The sequence below is a fragment of the Stegostoma tigrinum genome, chromosome 4 (assembly GCF_030684315.1).
Source record: "Stegostoma tigrinum isolate sSteTig4 chromosome 4, sSteTig4.hap1, whole genome shotgun sequence".
NCBI classification, from domain to species: domain Eukaryota; kingdom Metazoa; phylum Chordata; class Chondrichthyes; order Orectolobiformes; family Stegostomatidae; genus Stegostoma; species Stegostoma tigrinum.
In genome coordinates this window covers 6,391,600-6,412,902 of record NC_081357.1, presented here as the reverse complement: position 1 = coordinate 6,412,902, position 21,303 = coordinate 6,391,600, and the positions used below count along the sequence as shown (strand labels likewise).

Genomic DNA, 21,303 nt, shown 5'->3' with positions numbered 1-21,303 from the left:
CGCTTGGTTTCCCCAATGTAGAGGAAGCCACACCGGGGTACAATGGATACAGTATACCACATTGGCAAATGTGCAGGTGAACATCTACTTGATATGGAAAGTCTTCTTGGGGCCTGGGATGGGGTGAGAGTGGAGGTGTGGGGGCAACTGTAGCACTTCCTGCGGTTGCAGGGAAAAATGCTGGGTGTGATGGGGCTGGAGTGGAGTGTGGCGCGGACAAGGGAGTCATGGAGAGAGTTGTCTCTCCAAAAAGCAGACGAGGGTGGGGAGGGAAAAAATATCTTTGGTGGTGGGATTGGATTGCAGATGGCGAAGTGTCGGAGGATGATGTGTTGGATCCTGAGGTTGGTGGGATGGTACGTGAGGATGAGGAGGATTCTTTTTGGTTGTTATTGTGTGGATGGGGTGTGAGAGATGAGCTGCGGGAAATGTGGGAGACACAGTTGAGGGCGTTCTCGACCACTGCTGGGGGGGGATGTTGCGGCCCTTGAAAAATGAGGATATTTGAGATATACAGGAGTGGAATGCCTCATCCTCGGAGCAGATGCTATGGAGGCGAAGGAATTGTGAATAGGGGGTGGCATTTTTGCAGGAAGGTGGGTGAAGGAATGCGTATTCTAGGTGGGTGAAGGAATGCGTATTCTAGGTAGCTGTGGGAGTCGTTGGGCTTGAAATGGATATCTAGGTGGTTGCCTGAAATGGAGACAGAGGTGTCCAGGAAGGAGAGAGAGGCATTAGAGATGGTCGAGGTGATCTTAAGGTTGGGGTGGAAGGTGTTGGTGAAATGGATGAACTGTTCGAGCTCCTCATGGGAGCATGAGGCGCTGCCAATACAGTCATCAATGTAACAGAGGAAGAGGTGGGGTTTAGGGCCAGTGTAGGTACGGAAAAAGGATTGTTCCATGTAACCTGCAAAGAGGCAGGGATAACTTGGGCCCTCGCGGGTACCCATGACCACCCCCTTTGTCTGTAGGAAGTGGGAGGAATTGAAAGAAAAGTTGTTGAGGGTGAGGACAAGTTTGGCTAAGTGGATGACCTGAGTCAGTGGAGGGGGACTGTCCAGAGACAGGGGCAGGAAGAAGAAGAGGGCCTTTAGGCCATCTGAATGGTGAATGCTGGTGTATAGGGATTGGATGTCCATAGTAAAAATGAGGTTTTGGGGAACAGGGAATTGGAAGTTCTGTAGGAGGTGGCGGGTGTGGGTGATGTCACGGACGTAGTTTGGAAGTTCCTGGACCAAGGGGGAGAAAATGGAGTCAAGATAGGTGGAGGAGGTAGGGTCGGAGCAGGTGGAGACAATGGGTCGACAAGGGCAGTCAGGTTTGTGGATTTTGGGAAGGAGATACAAGCGGGCGGTGTGGAGTTGGAGAACGATGAGGTTGGAGGCTGGGGGTGGGAAGTCACCTGAGGTGATGAGGTTGTGGTTGGTTTAGGAGATGATGGTTTGGTGGTCAGGGCTGGGGTCATGATCCAAGGGGCAGTAGGAGGATATGGCGGAGAGCTGGCATCTGCCCTCAGTGATATAGAGGTCAGTGCACCATATTACAACTGCGCCTCCCTTGTCTGCGGGTTTTTTGGTGAGTTTGGGATTGGAGCAGAAGGAGCGGAGGGCTGCATGTTCTGTGGGGGAGAGGTTGGAAAGGGTGAGAGGGGTGGAGAGGTTGAAGCGATTGATGTCTCGATGGCAGTTGGAGATTAAGAGGTCAGCAGAGGGTAGGAGGCCTTGGGGTGGAGTCCAGGAGGAGGGCTTGTGTTAGAGGTAGGAGAAGGGGTCAGTAGAGTGAGGGTTAGGCTCATGGTTAAAGAAGTAAGCATGGAGGCGATGGCGGTGGAAGAACTGCTCAATGTCCAAACTTGACCAGTATTTGTTGATGTGTGGGTGGATGGAGACAAAGGTGAGCCCTTTACTGAGGAATGATCGTTCCTCCTCAGTAAGGGGGATGTCTGGGGGGGATGGTGAGGACTTGGCAGGGCTCAGTGTTGCTGTCTCCTCTGGAGCTGCTGGCTGTGGAGGCTGTGGGTGGAGTTGTGTTGGCGGAGTTGTCAGTGTTGGCTGTGGGCAGGGCTGCATCGGCGTCAACAGTGGGCAGAGCTGCGTCGGCGGTGGACGGAGTTGCCGTCCGTGTCCATGATGGGCGAGGTGGCATTGATGGTGGGCGGAGCAGGGTAGGCAGCGGCAGCAGTGGTGACAGTAGTGTCTGTGGTGTTGGTCTCGGAAACGGAGGTGTTGGCTTCAGCAGTGATGGTGTTCGCCGTCCACGTAGTGGTGTACCCGGCAGTGGCGGATGTGACATCATCTGTGGGTTCTCCAATAGCGGCCTCATGGCCAATGGCGGCGGGTACATTGTGGGGAGGTCCTGGGTAGGGCTACGGATTTGGGAGGTAGAGGAAGCCCATTTTGGGTGGTAGGCACCAGTAAGTTTACTGTACTTGCGGTTTTTAGTGTCCAATAAAGCTGAGGAGAATTGTGGTTGTGGATCCTACGAAGAACAAAAAAAAAAAAGAGGTGCTTTGCAGGTCTGGGGAAGGCTTGATTGTAGTGTCTGGAGATGCCGCCGCATTGCTATGAGTGTGTGTTTCAGGAGTTGCAGGGAGAAACACTTCTGAAGGGTCTCAATGCTCAGAATGTAGATATTGTCACAGCTGGGGCCAAATTGGGAAGGCTTGTATGTGGACTGTCGTACATTGGAGATGATCTGGTTCCAAAGGCAGGTACTAAGAAAGGTGATGTGGCTGTCATACCTGGTTTGCTTCAGGGCATGGTTGAGTAGTTTCAAGGCCGAAAAGGTTACGAGAGAGGTGCAGTGGGAGAGACATCCCCTGAGGTTTTTCCGGAAGGAGGAGGGTAACTTTTTCAGGGTAGGTATCCTTAGAAGAGACTTCGCATTGGGGTTAAAATTGTATCAGAGATAATAGGAATCGCAGATGCCGGAGAATCCGAGATAACAAGGTGTAGAGCTGGATGAACACAGCAGGCCAAACAGCATCTTAGGAGCAGGAAAGCTGACATTTCAGGCCCTTCATCAGAAACAGGGGAGGGGAAGGGGGTTCTGAAATAAATAGGGTGGGGGGGGAGGTGCATCGAAGATGGATAGAGGAGAAGATAGGTGGAGAGGAGACAGACAAGTCAACGAAGTGGGGATGGAGATAGTAAGGGTGAGTGTAGTTGGGGAGGTAGGGAGGAGTTAGGTCAGCCCAGGGAAGACGGACAGGTCAAGGGGGCGGGAAGACATTAGTAGGTAGGAAATGAGGGTGCGGCTTGAGGTGGCAGGAGGGTATAGGTGAGAGGAAGAACAGGTTAGGGAGGCGGGGACACGTTGGGCTGGTTTTGGATGCAGTAGTGGGAGGGGAGATTTTGAAGCTTGCGAAATCTATATTGATACCATTGGGCTGCAGGGTTCCCAAATTCCCAATGCGTTGCTGTTCCTGCAACCTTCGGGTGGCATTGTTGTGGCACTGCAGGAGGCCCAGGATGGACAAGTCGTCTGAGGAATGGGAGGGGGAGTTGAAATGGTTCGCGACTGGGAGGTGCAATTGTTTATGGTGAACCGAGCATTGGTGTTCTACAAGCGGTCCCCAAGCCTCTGCTTGGTTTCCCTGATGTAGAGGAGGTCATAACCGGTACAGTGGATGCAGTATACCATATCAGATGCGCAGGTGAACATCTGCTTGATGTGGCAAGTCTTCCTGGGGCCTTGGACGGGGTGAGGGAGGAGGTGTGGGTTCAGGTGTAGCACTTCCTGTGGTTGCAGGGAAAAATGCCAGGTGTGGTGGGGCTGGAGGGGACTGTGGAGCGGACAAGGGAGTCACGGAGAGAGTGGTCCGTCCGGAGAGCAGACAAGGGCGGGGAATAAAAAGTGCCTTTGTTGGTGAGGTCGGATTGCAGATGGCGTAAGTGTCAGAGGATGATGTGTTGGATCTGGAGGTTAGTGGGGTGGTACGTGAGGATGAGGGGGGTTCTGTTTTGGTTGTTATTGCGGTGATGGGGTGTGAGGGATGAGTTCGGGGAAATGCGGAGACACCGTCGAGGGCGTTCTTGACCACTGCGGTGGGGAAGTTACTGTCCTTGAAAAACGAGGACATCTGGAATGTGCGGGAGTGGAATGCCTCATCCTCTGAGCAGATGCAGTGGAGGCGAAGGAGCTGGGAATTGGGGGTGGCATTTTTGCAGGAAGGTGGGTGGGAGGTGGTGTATTCTAGGTAGCTGTGGGAGTTGGTGGGCTTGAAATGGATGTCGGTTACTTGGTAGTTGCTGGAAATGGAGGCAGAGAGGTCCAGGAAGGTGACAGCGGTGTTCGAGATGGTTGAGGTGAACTTACGGTTGGGGTGGAAGGTGTCGGTGAAGTGGGAGCACGAGGCAGTGCTGATACAGTCATCAATGTAATGGAGCATGAGGTGGGGTTTAGGGCCAGTGTATGTATGGAAGAAGGATTGTTCCACGTAACCTACAAAAAAGCAGGCATAGCTTGGGCCCATGTGGGTACCAGGGCTACCCTCTGTCTGTAGGAAGTGGGAGGAATTGAAAGAGGCGTTTTTGAGGGTGAGGACGAGTTCGGCTAAGCGGATGAGGGTGTCAGTGGAGGGGAACTGGAATGCATCCCAAAGCCAGCCCAGCTCATCCCCGCCACCCTAACCTGTTCTTCCTCTCACCTATCCCCTCATCCCACCTCAAGCCGCACCCCCATTTCCTACCTACTAACCTCATCCCGCCCCCTTGACCTGTCCGTCCTCCCTGGATTGACCTATCCCCTCTCTACCTCCCCTGCCACACTCGCATCTACTGACTCCATCCCCTCCTCTTTAACTTGTCTGTCTCCTCTCCACCTATCTTCTCCTCTATCTATCTTCGATCTGCCTCCCCACCTCTCCCTAATCATTTCAGAACACTCTCTCCCTCCCCCATCTGATGAAGCATCTAGGCACGAAAAGTCAGCTTTCCTGCAAGATGTTGCTTGGCCTGCTGTGTTCATCTAGCTCTACACTTTGTTATCTAGGGCTCTGAATAAGTACATTTTGTCAGCTTTCACGAGTGAGGGGGATGATATGGGGATTGAAATCAAGGAGAAGTACTGTGATATACTTAAATAAATTAGCAGAGACAGAGACATTGTCTGGCAGGCTTAAAAGTACACAAACCTCTACAGCTAGGTGAAATGTAAGTGAAGCAAGGAAGAAAATAGCAAGGTTAGAGGCAATAATTTGGAAATTCCTCTCAGGTCACAGGAAAGGTGCTAGAGGAAAGGAGGTCAGGCAATGTGGTCCTTTTACACGAAAAGAGAACAAGGGATAAAGCAGGAAGCTATCGGCCAATTACTCTTATCTCACTGGTAGAAGCAGTTCTGAGAGACAGAATTAAGTTGTATTTTTTCTTCATCAGAAGTCACCTGATGGCAATGTTCACATTGCCTTCTCCCTGCAGATGGTGACAGACCTGCTGAGTTTTGTCAGCAATTTCCATTTTTGTTGCAGATCTTCATAACCAGCAGTTCTTTGTTTTGTCATATTGAATATCTGGGGTTGATTTCCTTGGAGCAGATGGGATTGATGGCACATGATTGAGATGTACAAAACAAAAGAAGCTTGTTCAGCACAGACAGGAAGAAAATTTTCCCCTTGGAGGAGGGTTCAGTGACAGAGGGCATGTATTTAAGGCAAGGGTAAGAATTTGAGGGTAGGTGAGAAAATGTCTTTTCATTCAGACGATGGTGAGAATCTGGAACTCATTTCCTGTAAGGGTGGTGGAGGCAGAAACCCTCATAACTTAAAGTGGCAACTAAATGTACACTTGCAAAGCCAAGGCTGAAAAGTGGCAAGTGACACTTGTGCCACACAAATGCCAGGTTATGACCATCAACAGGAAGAGATAAGCTAACTATCGTCCCTTGGCATTCAATAGTGTTAACTTCATTGTTAACATTTTGGGGGTTACCATTGGTCAGAAACTCAAATGGGCTCACTAACTTAACTGAGTGGCTACAAGAGCAGGCCAGAAGTTGGGAATATGCTGCGAGAAACTCACCTCCCAACACCTTAAAGCCTGGCACAAGGCATAAGTCAGGAGTGTGATGAAATACTACCCACTTGTTTGGATGGCCCAATAACACTCAAGAAGCTTAACACCATCAAGGATAAAGCAGCCCGCTTGACTGGCACTACACCCACAAGCATTCACACTCTCCACCACCAACGCTCAGTTGCAGCAGTGTGTAATATCTACAAGATGCACTGCAGAAATTCACCAGAGATCCTCAGACAGCATCTTCCAAACCCACGACCACTTCCATTGAGAAGGACAAGGGCAGCAGATATATGGGAACAGCACTATCTCCAAGTTCCCCTCCAAGTCTCTCACCATCCTGACTTGCAAATATATTGTCATCCCTTCACTGCCACTGGGTCAAAATCCTGGAATTTCCTCCCTAATAACATTATGGGTCAACCCATAACTGGAGGATTGCAGTGGTTCAAGAAGGCAGCTCACCATGACCTTCTGAAGGGCAACTAGAGATGGTCAAGAAATGCTGGTCAGCCAGTGACACCCAGATCCCACAAAAATGAATAAAAAAAATAAGACTATTAGATAACACGGTGTAGAGCTGGATGAACCAGGTGCTGGAAAATGGGATTAGAATTGTTAGGTGGTTGTTTTTGACCGATACCAACTTGGTGGACTGAACGGCCTTTTTTAGTACTTTAAATCTTTCTGACCTATGATTCTAATTTTACAAAAGACGTCTTCTGAATTCAGAGCAGCACTCCGTAAGCTTGTGATTTTAAATAAAGCTGCTGGACTATAACCTTGTGTCATGTGAATTCTGATTTCTCCTTCCCAATCCAACACCAGCATCTCCTCATCATATACAATTAATAAACAAAAAATAAGGGTCTGCAGATGCTAGAATGTTGAAACAAAGACAGAAATTGTTGAAGAAACTCACCAAATCTGGGACCCTCAATGGTGAGAAAGCAGAGTCAATGTGTTGGGTCCAGTGACCCTTCTTCAGAACTGACTACAACTAGAAAATATGGCATGTATGGAGGGGTAAAGGAATAAACGAGAGGTGGAAATGGAGCCCAGAAAGAGAACAGCAGTTGGGCAGAAAAAAAAATGGATGGATAATGGTAAGCCAGAGTGAAAGAAAAGTTGATAATAGGGACCATTAGTGGGTGAAAATGGACTGGCAGTGATGAAAGCAGCCCAAATCAATGACAACGCCGGGGTGTGGATACAGGTAAATGACATGGAAGGAAGTGTTCAGGTCTCAAAGTTATTGAGCTTGATATTGAGTCCAGAAGGTTGCAGGATCCCCAAGCAGAAAATAAGATGCTGTTCTTCCAGCTTACACTGAGCCCTGCTGGAGCATTGTGTCAGACCTGTGACAGAAATGTTGGCCAGGGAACACAGTGGCATGTTGAAATGCACTGCAGTCATTCTACAATTATTACCAGTATCCTTGCAACAGTAAGTTCATTTACCTGGTTCTGGTGCAGGCTTTACATTTTCATTAATTGTCACACTGTCAGAGATTGCAACAAATATTTCCACCAGTTTGTCCACAGTTTTTTCAAGATATTTACTTTTTGGGGCCAAAGTTTCTGCCCATTCTTCACAGCAAGTCTGTAGAAGACATAAGCACACAAAATGTAAACATTCTACAACAGAATGACAATACTCCAAACATCAGTAGCACATTCCTAATCCTTAAAAACAAATGCTATAAAACCAGAAATGGCCAGATATTAATGAAAAATAATTCTTATTCAGCTGAATGTTAGAAATCCCAGAAGAGTCACTCAAAGAAAAACAATGAATAGCATGCCCATCATTTTGTGTGCTATGCAGAGCATTTCTTTTTCCAGTCTACGTTGCCTTCAGGAAGGCATCTGATAAGGTCTTGCATAGGAGAACGATAACAAGGCTAAGATGCCATGGATTCCAAAGAAATTTACTGACTTTGATCCAGAATTGGTTATGTGGCAGGATCCAGAAGATGATGTTTAAAGGTGTTTTTGTAATTGGAAGTCTATATCCAGTGGGGTTCTGCAGGGATCAGTGTTGGTGCCTTTGCTGTATCTAGAATATGTAAATAATTTAGACCCGAATATAAGAAGACTGATCAGTAAGTTTGATGATACAGAAATTGGCAGGGTGGTAAATCATGTGGAGGGCAGCCTTAGATTAGGGGAGAATATAGATGGACTGGTCAGATGGACTGATTAATGGCAAAGTGTATTCGAGCTAGATACGTATGAAGTGAAGCCCTTGAAGAGGATAAACTTGCCAACAGAATGCATGATGAATGATAGAACCCTTGGCAGCACCAAGAAACAGAGGGACCTTATGCACATACACCATTCCTTTAATGTGTGGGATGGGTAGATAAAGTGGTCAGGAAGACATATGGAATAGTTGCCTTGATTAGCTAAGGTATAGAGTTTAAGAGAAAGGAGGTGATGCTGGAACTGCATAAAAAGTTGGTTAGGCCACATCAACTGCACACATTGTGAACAGTTCTGCAATCGACATTATAGAGGTGGGGGGACTGATTGCAGTGGAGAGGGTATAGTAGAGATTTACGGGATATGGCCTAGGATTAGAGAGTTTAGTTCATGTAGAGAGATTGGATAGACTGGGGTTGTTTTTCTTGGAGCAGAGGAGATCGACATGGGACATGATTAAGAAATATTAAATAATGGGGGACACAGACGGAGTAGACAGGAAGAGAAGTTTCCTAGAGATAGCAGGAATAGCCGATGCTGGAGTCTGAGATAACAAGGTGTGGAGCTGGATGGACACAGCCGGCCAGGCAGCATCAGAGCAGCAGGAAAGCTGACACTTCGGGTCTTCATTTTCTGCTCCTCTGATGCTGCCTGACCTGCTGTGTTCATCCAGCTCCACATCTTGTCATATAAGAGAAGTTTCTTCTTGTGCAGTGATCAATGACCAGGACGCTGGATTTAAAGTAAGGGGCAGGAAGTTTAGAAGGAATGTGAAGAAAAATCTATTCACCCAGAGGGTGCTGGAAATCTGGAACTCACTACCTGTATGGGTAGTAGGGGCACAAACCCTCATAATATTCAAAAAGTATTTAGAAGGACTCTTAGGATGCCAAGTCACACAAAGCTATTGGTTACATGCTGGAAAATCAGAAAACAACAGTTAGATGGTTCTTTTTGATCATCACAGACTCAATAGAACAAACAACCTTTCACTGTGCTGTTGATCTCTATGACTCAATGACTTGTTCACTATCAAAGATAAGGCAGAAGCTTTTAGAACAATCTACAGGCAGAAGTGCTGAGTGGATTATTCATCTGAGCCTTCTCCAGAGATCTTCAACATCACAGTCTTCAGTCAACTTGATTCACTCAGATGATAACAAATGACTGAAGAAACATAATACTGCAAAGGTCTCGAGACCTGACAATATTCTGGTATCGAACTGAAGACTCTTGTGCCCCTAGTCAAGCTATTCATTGAACATTGAACATAGAACAGTGCAGCACAGTACAGGCCCTTTGGCCAGCAATGTTGTGCCAACCTATTATCCTACTAAGATCAATCTATTCTGCATACCCGACATTTTACTATCCTCCAAGTGCTATTCAAGAGTCACTTAAAAGTCTCTAAAGTATCTAACTCTACTACCACTGGCAGCAGTGCATTCCACACTCTGTGTAAGAAACCTACCTCTGACATCTCCCCATACCTTCCTCTGATCACCATAAAATTACGTCCCTTGTAATAGTCATTTTCGCCCTGGGAAAAAGTCTCTGACTATCCACTCTATCTATGCCTCTTATCATCTTGTACACATCTATCAAGTCACCTCTCATCCTTCTTCGCTCCAACGACAAAAGCCTCAACATTTCGTCATGAGACCTGCCCTCCAGTCCAGGCAGCATCCTGTAAATCTCCTCTGCACTGTCTCTAAAGTTTCCACATCCTTCCTATAATGAGGTGACCAGAACTGAACACAACATTCCAAATGTGGTCTAACCAGAGTTTTATAGAGCTGCAGCATAACTGCACGGCTCTTAAACTCAATTCCCCTGCCAATGAAAGCCAACCCCAAACACTTTCTTTACAACCCTATAAACTTGGGTAGGAACGTTGAGGGAATCTATGGACGTAGACCCTAAGGTCCCTCTGTTATTCCACACTGCCGAGAATCCTGCCATTAACCCTGTATTCTGCATTCAAATTCGGCCTTCCAAAATGAATCACTTCACACTTCTCTGAATTGAAATCCATCTGCCACTTCTTCGTTCAGCTCTGCATCCTGTCAATGTCCCATTGCAACCTACAACAGCTCTCCACACTGTCCACAAACCAATCTTTGTGTCACTGGCAAACTTACTAACCCACCAGGTATTCCAGTATAGCTACAACACTGGCATTTACCTGACGTGAAAAATTGCTCAAGTATTCTCTTTCGACAAAAAAACAAATCAAAGTGAATCAATTACCACCCCATCACTCTAATCTTGATTATCAGTAAAGTGATGTAAAGGGCCGTTAACACTGTTATCAAGTAGATTACGTTTAGCAATAACCCATGGGGCGAAGCTTAGTTTGGATTCTGACAGGGTCTCTCAGCTTCAGGCCTCATTACTGACTTGGTTCCAACATGGATAAAAGAGCTGCACCTCCAGAGGTGAATTGAGAGTGACTGCCCTTGACATCAAGGGAACATTTGACCAAGTATGTCATCAAAGAACCTGAGCAAAAGCAGAGTAAATGGGATGATGGGGAAAAAACTCAACCTTGTTTGGAGCTGTACCTGGCTCAAAGGAAGATTCTTGTAATTATTCTGAAGTCAGTCATCTCAGCTCCAGGACATCTCTTCAGGAGTTACTCAAGATTGTGTGCTAAGCCCAAACAACTCTAGACAATGGCCGTCTCCAAGAAGAGTAAAACCTGAAAATCATCCTATGAAATTCAATCATTCTACAACTATTGGATGGTTCACAATCAACATCCTGAGGGTTATCATCGGCTAGAAGCTTGACTGGACCAGCCATTTAAATGTAGCGGCTACATCAACAAATCAGATGCTATGATTTCTTTGACAGTTCTTTCCAAACCGACAATCACCATTGTCTAGAAAGACAGGGGCAGCAGATACATTGGGACACCATCAGCAAGGTCCTCTTTAAGCCACTCACCATTTTGACTTGAAAATATGTCAACATTCCCTGTAATTGGGTGAAAATCCTGAAACTGTTTCCCTAATGGCATTGCACTACTAAAAAGACTGCACACCATTACCTTTTCTGGGACAGTTATGGATGGTAATAAATGGTGTACCAGCCAATGAGGTCAAAATCCTCAGAAATTGCCAATCCTGGTCTAACTGGGTGAGTGGTCAACCTTTATTGCATGGCTGCAACTATTTTCAAATTACTTGAATGTGAATTACTTGAATACTCTCACAAGGTCTCCATGATAGTTTGTAGTATTTAATGCATTCAATAAAATATCAACATATTTAAACATCCTCACGACCTACTCCGTCTATACCTCTAATAATTTTGTACATCTCCATCAAATTCCCCTCTACACCTGCTCTGCTCCAAGGAAAGCAAACCCAGCCAATCCAGTCTCTGCTCATAAGTGAGATTTTTCATCCTATGCAACATTCTGTTACTCACTTCTGCATTTTGTCCACTGCAATCATGTCCTTCGAGAGTACAGTGACCAGAACTGCACACAGTTTTCCAGCTTTGACCTAACCAATCTTTTATAAAGTAGTAACAAAACTTGCTTGCCCCTATATTCTGCACTCCCACCAAAGAAGCCAAGTATCTGGTATCTTTATGATTCTGTCTACCTGAGCTGACACCAATAGGGATCGATGGACTTTTATATCGAGGTCCCCTTGTTCCTTAGTATTCCATAAGCGTCAACGATACATTTAGTATGTGCATCCCTTATTAGACCTCCCAAAACGCATCACCTCACACTTGTCCGGATTACATTCCATCTACCATTGCAATGCCAAATTTATCAGTTGATCAAAATCAGAATGCAGACTGAGACCATCCTCCTTACCATCAACATCACCAATTTTTGTGAGATCTGCAGACTTAGTTATTATACCTCTATATTCATATTTAATTTGTTAAGTACTTAACAAGCAACAAGGGTCCTAGCACCGATCCCTATGGTATACTGCTGGCCACAGACTTCCAATTATAAATACAACCCCTTACCATTACTCTGAGCCTCATGAGAGTCAATATTGGATCCAACTTGCTTTGGATTCCATAGGCTCTTATCTTTTCGAAGAGACTTCCATGTGGGATCTCATTAAAGCCCTTACTAATTCCATGTAAACCGCATCAACTGCATTATGCTTATCAAAATATCTTGTCACATTGTCAAAAAAACTATTTTAAATTGGTCAGACAAGATCTCATTCTAACAAATCTGCGCTGCCTATCCCTTATCAATCCTGCCTTTTTAAGTATTGATTAATCCTGTTCTTCACAATTTTGTGCAATAACTTTGAAACCACTGCCATCAGATTAACTACTCCATAATTACCCGGTTTATCCTTGATACTCTTCTTGAACAATGGAATGAGATTAACAGACCTCCAGACTTCTGGCTCTACAACTGTGACCAGAAAAGTATTAAATATTGAAATAACTCCACTGTTGCTGACATCCCATCACCAAGTCACCCGTGGGTGAGGCCATACCTTGAGTATTGTATGTAGTTTCGGTCTCTTAGTCTGAGGAAAGACATTCTTGCTATTGAGAGAGTCCAGCAAATGGTTCACCAGACTGATTCCTGGGATGGCAGGACTGACACATGAAGAAAGACTGGATCGACTGGGCTTGAACTCACAGGAATTTATGAGAATGGGGGTATTTCATAGAAACATAAAATACTCATGCGACTGGACATGTTAGATACAGGAAGAGCATTCCCGATGTTGGGGAAGTCCAGAATTAGGGATCACAGTCTAAGAATAAAAGGTAAACCATTCAGGACTGAGGTGAGGAGAAATTTCTTCATTCAGGAATCTGTGAACCTGTGGAATTCTCTATTACAGAAATCTGTTGGGGCCAGTTCATTACATTTATTCAAGGTGGAGCTGGGCATGGCTCTTGCAACTAAAGGGAGAGAAAATGAGTATGAGATACCGAAAATGCACAATTAGCCATGATCATACTGAATGGCCTACTCCTGCATCTATTTTCTGTGTTTCTATGTTTTATATACACATGAAGAATCCTTGACTCTCATACTGCCTCTTCAAAGGCAGCTGTCAGAGTGCCAGAATCTCTGACATTCCTCTTTTTATCTGTCGGACAGGGGTCCCTGGTTGGACAAGATTAACAGATAAATATATTTTATATGGTCCACCTGACTGACCTCATTACAATCATATCTCTTCCCCTTTGAGCCCGAAGGCATAGTCCAGTCTTTTTTCTTGGTCAGTCTCCTGGGGTGTTTTAGCACCAACTCAGGTTCCACCAACTCAGCATCCAATACGGGTGGTGTGTATCGCACAGGAGCCCATCTTTCAGGCCAAGAGTGCCTTGGTAAAAGTTCACTCTCTCTTCCAGTGATAAGGACATCGAGGCGGCTATATCTGTCACGTCCAACTCTGATTCAGAGGACTCGTCAATGCTTGCCGGAGAGAGTGAACTCATGGGTTCTTGCAGTCTTTCTGTATCAGAGCGCAGCAGAGACGTCACTGAGAGGAATTCTCGGAGGAGGTACTGAAGTTGCCATGATTGGGGAGCAGATCGCAACAGGACACCCTCAGCGATCGTTGTGAGGAACAGCATTGAATCAGAGGGCGGCAGAGATGTCACTGAGGCATTGCAGTCATCACTATTGGGGAATGGATTGTGACAGGGACATCACTGAAGAGGAATTTTGGGAGGAAGCAGTGCAGTCACCACAACTGGTCTGAATATTATACAGGAATTGTTGTCAAGGAGTGGGTAAAGCCAAAACACTGCATTAGTGATAATGGGAACTGCAGATGCTGGAGAATCCAAGATAATAAAATGTGAGGCTGGATGAACACAACAGGCCCAGCAGCATCTCAGGAGCACAGATGCTGCTGGGCCTGCTGTGTTCATCCAGCCTCAAATTTTATTACACTGCATTAGTGTAGTATTTCCCCCTCTTCCACCACATTTAACAAAAAGGGACTATAAGGAGAGCAGACAAGGTATTATTCTTATTTTTTTAAGTGTACAACGGCAGAAATGGCAGTTAGGGCAATGGTATGCTGCTCTTGCCAGAATTGGGAAATCATGGAGCAGTCGTGTCCCTGACAACTACATCTGTGGTTCGGTTCGAGAAGCAACTGGATACACTGTGGTGCATACAGGGGGCAGAGTGAGTGATAGATACTAGCTTTAGGGAGGTGATCACAACACAAATCCAGACAGATCGGTAGGTGACAGGAGTGGCAGGCAGGCAGTGCAGGTGTCACCTGTGGCTATTTCCCTCTCAAACAGGTACACCTTATTGGATACGATTCAGAGGGCATAGTCTCTCAGGAGATTGTCCAAGTAGCAGCCAGACTTGTGTCACCACAACTGGTTCTGTTGTAGAGCAGGGCAGTGCAAAGTCCAGGTGAGGGATAATAGTAGGTGACTTGAAAGTTAGGGGCACAGACACACATTCCTGTGGCTGTGAACAAGGCTCCAGGATGGTGTGTTGCCTCCCTGGTGCCAGAGTCCTGGAGGTCTGAGTGGGTACAGGGAGAGAAAACAGATGGAAGTCATAGAATACTGGAATCCATACAACGTGGATAGGGCAGACAGGGGCAGCATAGTAACTCAGTGGTTAGCACTGCTGCTTCACAGCACCAGGGATTTGCATTCAATCCCAGGCTTGGGCAACTGTGTGTAGTTTGCTGCCAAATGGGAAAGTTTTCATGACTGTAACGGGGTTTTCCTGCACTTTCAGTGCAATGGAGATTTCCCAATGCTTTGCAGATGTAAGAGAGGTTTTTGCCACATTTCAGAGCTGTTTTATGCTACATGCTTTGTCTTCTTGTTTCTGAAAGAAACTTTTGTGTTCAAATACAATGACATAACCCTTTAAATTGCTAAACTTATCTGCTGCAATTGAGTAGCTTCATGGTTTCTCTGACTCTCCAGAACTTTCTTTCTTAATTTGTTCTTTCTACTCCTGTTTTGCGGCTTCCAAGAACTAATGTACAAACAGAGTTGCCACCTAAAGAAAACCTGCCATTTCAGCTTGAATCATTGTGTTAAGTAAGGTTTCCCATTTTTTAACAGGTATTTTTGTTTTGACTCATCCTTGAAGTTTGGTCATTTCCTTCTCTCAACTTGAATTTGAGACCACTTCCATTGGCAACTGCGTCTTAAAGTAAATTGTAAATTTGATTTGGATTTGCAGATTTCTTTCATTCCAGCACATCTTCTGTCAAGTTATAAATGTTTTCTGAACCATTTTCTTTTGTGTTGCCATGATTTTTGTGGAATACACTGTCACCAATAATCAGCAATGTCTGTTCTCTTGAAGTCTTCTGGTTAATTTTTTCTTCATAAAGACCTACAATTTAATTTTTATTAGTTGGCACAATTAAGAAATGGTGATGATTACCTCTTCTCACATTGTGTCACAAAGACCAACCTGTCTGTGTACAGGTTTCTTCAGAGACAAAATGATCTAGTATTGGTCACTTTTCACTCAGAAAAGTTTAGTTAAATAAGCAGTTTGAGGCTATGTAAATGCTGTAATATTTACAAATTATTGAAGAATGGCCTACATTTTTATAGAGATAGCAGGAACTGCAGATGCTGGAGGATCTGAGACAACAAGGTGCAGAGCTGGATGAACACAGCAGGTGAAGCAGCAGCAGAGGAGCAGGAAGGCTGACATTTTGAGCCCAGACCTTTCTTCAGAAAGTTTCTGCTCCTCTGATGCTGCTTGGCCTGCTGTGTTCGTCCAGCTCTGCACCTTATTGTCTTACATTATAATAGAGATTGTTAGAAGCACACCAACCCTAGATCTGTCTCCTGCGGTTCCTTCTTTATTCTGATGAAGTCCCAATGACATAATCACCATGGGCGGTGATTGCTACACTCAATCATAAACCCTGTCAAACATTTTCAGAACAGTATACAACAGCCTTCACAATGGTATGGCTTCCCTTCCTGTCATTCACACACACACACACACACACACACACACAATCTATATGGCTTACAAGATCTTCAATTGGGAAGGATGTTCTTGCTGGAGAGGGATTGCAGTGAAGCTTTATCAAATTGATTCCTGGAAACAGTAGAACTGACATATGAGGAGAAATTGAGTCAGTCAGATTGTATTCACTGAAGTTTAGAAGAACTGGAAATGGTGGGAGGGTCTCATACAATTCTATAAAATTCCAACAGGGCCAAATAGCTTTGATGCAGGAAGAATGTTCCCAATGGTGGGAACATAGTTGAAAGATAAGAGGTAAATCTTTTAGGACTGAGATGTGGAGAAATTTCTTCACCCAGAGAGTGGTGAGCCTATGGAATTCACCATCACAGAAAGCGGTTGAGGCCAAAGAGAAAAGTAGATATAACTCTTGCGGCTAAAGAGATGAAGGGTTTGTGGGGGAGGGTAAGATCAAGGTATTTCCACTGAAAGCAAAATTTAATAGTCCATATAAAGCAGTCAGTAAAGTGACTTTTCTGAGAAAAACTGACATTAAGAAGTCAGTTATGTCAGATAAGCATGCGAAAAACACATCATCACAAGGAAAATGATAAGGATGTGAGAGTGTTTCAGGTTAGAGTAATTTGGAAGTTGACAGAGATAATCAGAGTGGTGTAGGAAGACAGGTAAACAATTCTTAGAGCCAAATCTCTATAATCTGACTGGGTATCGTGGACATATTGGGACAGTTACAGAATCACAGAAACAGACCGTTCTGTCCCACCTAACCATACTGACCAGATACCTTAAACTGATCTAGTCCCATTTGCCAGTATTTGAACCATATGCCTCTAATTCCTTCCTATTCATGTACCCATTCAGTTGCCTTTTAAGTGCTGTAATTGTACCTGTCTCCACCATCTCTTCTGGCAGCTCATTCCATGGATGCACCACGCTTTTGTGAAAAAGTTGCCCCTCAGGTACCTTTTAGATCCTTCCCCCTTCACCTTAAACCTATGCCCTCTGGTTTTGCACACCCTTATCCCAGGAAAAGACCTTGGCTATTCGTAGAAACATAGAAGAGAGGAGCAGGAGACAGCCATTGGGCCCATTGAGCCTGCTCCACCATTCATCAAGATCATGGCTGATCATCCAACTCAACAGCCTAATCCCGCTTTCTCCGCATAACGTTTGATCCCATTTACCCCAAGTGCAAAATCTAGCTGCCTCGAATTCATTCAATGTTTTGGCATCAACTATTTTCTGTGGTGATGAATTTCATAGGCTCACCCCTCATTACGTGAAGAAATGTCTCCTCATCTCCATCCTAAATGGTCTACCCCGAATTCTCAGACTATGATCCCTGGTTCTGGACACAGCCACCATTGGAAACATCCTCCCTGCATCTACTCTGTTGAATCCTGTTATAATTTTATAAGTCTCTATATGAGCGCCCCCCCCCCCGATTCATCTGAACTCTAGCGAAAACAATTGTAACCTAGTTAATCTCTCCTCATAAATCAGCGCCACCATCCGCGGAATCAGCCTGGTAAACCTTCTCTGCACTCCCTCGAGAACAAGAGCATCCTTCCTCAGAAAAGGAGACAAAACTGCACACTATATTCTGGGTGTGGCCTCACCAAAGCCCTGTATAACTGCAACAACACATCTCTGCTCCAGTGTTTGAAACCTCTTGCAATGATGGCCAACATACCATTTGCCTTCTTTACTGCCTGCTGCACCTGCATGCTTACCTTCATGACTGGTACACACAGACACTCAAGGTCCCGCTGCACACTCCCCTCTCCTAATTTCCAGCTATTCAGGGAGTAATCTGCCTTCTTGTTTTTGCTTCCGAAGCGAATAACCTCACATTTATCCAAATTATACTGCATCTGCCACTGATTTGCTCACTCACCCAACCTATCCAGGTCATGCTTAAGGATCTCTGCATCCTCATCACAGTTCACCCTTCTACCCAACTTGGTATCATCTGCTAACTTTGAGATTATACATTTTATTCCCTCATTCAAATCATGAATATATATTGTGAATAGCTGGGGTCCCATCTCTGATCCCCGTGACACTCCGCTACTTACTGCCTGCCAATTTGAAAAGGATCCATTAATTCCTACTCTTTGTTTCTAATCTGCCAACCAGTTTCCTATCCATGTCAATGCACTTCCCCCAGTCCCATTTGCTTTAATCTTGCACAATAATCACCTTTGTGGTTCTTTACAAATGCTGTCTGAAAGTCAAAATATACACCATTGACTAGCTCCCCTTGTCAACTCTACTAGTTGCATCTTCATAGAATTCCAACAAATTTGTCAAGCATGATTTCCCTTTCATAAGGGAAATGCTGACTCTGTCTGGTCCAGACTGCTGTCTAAATGCTCTGCAATAAAGTCCTTGATAATGGATTCAAGAATTTCCCCCACTACCAATGTTAAGCTTACTGGTCTATAATTCCCCAATTGGTCTCTACCTCTCTCTTTAAATACTGGAGAGGCATTAGTTACCCTCCAATCTGTTTCAGAAGCTATATAATCCTGGAAAATGAGCACAAATGCATCCACTATTTCTTCAGCCACCTCCTTAAGTACTCTGGAATGTAGATTATCAGGCCTTGGGATTTATCCGCCTTCAATTCTGTCAATTTTCCCAGCACCATTTCTCTACTAATATTGATCTCCCTCAATTCTTCCCTCTCTCAAAATCTTGCATTCTCCAAAATTTCTGGTATCTGATTTGTCTCCTTTTTTGAGAAGACAGAACCAAAGTATGTATTCAGTTACTCAGCCATTTCTTTGTTCCCTATTACACATTCTCCTGTTTCTATCTTTCGGGGACCTACATTTGTCTTCACTAATTTCTTTCTCTTCACACACCTATAGATACTCTTAGTGTCAGTATTTATGTTTCCTGCAAGCTTATTTTCGTCCTGTATGTTCCCCACCTTAATCAATCCCTTGGTCCTTCTTTGCTGAATTCTAAACTGCTCCCAATCATGAGACATATTATTTTTCTTGGCCAATCTGTATGCTTCTTCCTTAGATCGGATACTACATCTAAGTTCCTTTGTAAGCCATGGATTGGCCTTCTTACCCATTTTGCTTTTGTGTCAGACAGGAATAAACAGTTGTTGCAGTTTCCCCATGTATTCCTTAAATGTTTTCCATATCCTAGCCACTGTCATCCCTTTAAGTAACTATCCCTAATCTATCAAGGCCAAATAACACCTGATATCTTCATAGTCTCCTTTACTAAGATTCAGCACCCTAGCCTCTGAATCAACTACCTCATTCTCCATCTTGATTAAAGAAATAGATCATGTTGTGGTCGCTCTTCCCCAAGGGGTCTTGCACAGCCCCTGACCCTATCCATGGCCCTCATGATTTCATAAACCTCAATGAGGTCGACTTTCAGCCTTCAAAGTGCCAGGGAAAAAAGCCCCAGCCTATTTAACCTCTTGTTCAAACACTCTGACTCCAGCAAATCCTTGTAAATCTTACAAGTTATACACTGATCTCATATTTAGGGAAAAAAACAATGGGAGGATCTTGTAAAACAACTGAGAAATTATGAGGTAATCTATTCAGAGGCAGTTGGAAGTACCACATTTGCAACACACAATGTGGACTTGGGAGCATCAGGAGCAATAAAACAACACATTATCAGTTGAGAGAACCTGCAGATGCTATAGTCAGAGACAACACAGTATGGAGCTGGAGGAACACAGCAGGCCAGGCAGCATCAGAGGATCAGGAAAGTTGACGTTTTGGGTGAGGACTCTTCTTCAGAAAACAGATCCTTCTGAAGATGGGTCTCAACCCAAAACGTCAGTTTTCCTATTCCTCTGATGCTGCCTGGCCTGCTGTGTTCCTCCAGCTCCATACTGTGTTGTCTCATTTTCAGATGAGCCAATTAAAATAATAAGGTCAGACGGAATAAGGAATTCAATGGTTGCTGGGGAACCACTTGATTGAATCTTGTCAGAACAGCTGGATTTCAACAATCGTGTTGGTCCCTAAACTGGATGGATCACGGAGAATTTCTATAGATTATAGAAATTTGCATGCAGTCACAAAGACAGATTCAAACCCAATTCCATGGCTTGAAGATTGTACTGACAGGCTTAGCTGTGCCTCATTCTTTTCCAAGAGTGTTATTAATAACAACGGCTAAAAAAAAAATCAGTTTTTGTCACAGAAAATGGATTATACCAGTATCTAGTGATGCCATTTTGGGTTAAAGTATATCCCAGGTAGACTTGAGGCTTATGAATCAAACTGGGGAAATAACGGCCCAGTGGTATTCTCACTATATTGTTAATTCAGGGACCTAGGTAAAGTTCTGGGCACCTAAGTTTAAATCCTGCAAAGGCAAATGGTGGAATTTGAGTTCAATACACATCTAAAATTAAGAATCTAATTGATAACCATGAATCCATCGTTGATTGTCAGGAAAGACCCAACGGGTTCACTAATATCATTTAGTAAAGGATTTTAATTTGATTTATTATTGTCACTTGTATTGAGGTACAGTGGAAAGTGTTGTCTTACGTGCTTTACAGGAAGATCGTACAATGCAAAAGCATCAGGGTAACAGAACAGACACCAACTCTCCAACACCTCCTCCTACCGCCGCCTGGATCATGACCCCACACCCAAGCACCAAACCATCATCTCTCAAACCATCCACAACCTCATCACCTCAGGTAACCGCCCACCCACAGCCTCCAACCTCGTTGTTCCCCAACCCCGCACCGCCCACTTCTATCTCCTTCCCAAAATCCACAAACCCACTTGCCCTGGTCGACCTACTGTCTCAGCCTGCTCCTGCCCCACCGAACTCATCTCCACCTATCTGGACTTCATTTTCTCCCCCTTGGTCCAGGAACTCCCTATGTCCGTGACACCACCCACACCCTCCACCTCCTCCAGAACTTCCAATTCCCTGGTCCTCAACACCTCATTTTCACCATGGACGTCCAGTCCCTACACACCTGCATTCCCCATGCAGATGGCCTAAAGGCCCTCCGCTTCTTCCTGCCCCGCAGACCCAACCAGTCCCCCTCCACCGACAGCCTCATCCACCTAGCCGAACTTGCCCTCACCCTCAACAACTTCTCTTTCGATTCCTCCCACTTC

The 21,303-nt window shown here is 45.0% G+C and overlaps 1 protein-coding gene across 1 annotated transcript in view; it reads right to left on the bottom strand.

The window, feature by feature from the left end:
• Positions 1 to 21,303, bottom strand: part of LOC125452340 (dynein axonemal heavy chain 8-like) — a 1,165,100-nt gene that overhangs the window by 752,751 nt on the left and 391,046 nt on the right. The window contains exon 22 of the mRNA XM_059645122.1: positions 7,535 to 7,618. Coding sequence (XP_059501105.1) covers positions 7,535 to 7,618 — 84 coding nt within the window. The remainder of the gene's footprint in view (positions 1 to 7,534; positions 7,619 to 21,303) is intronic.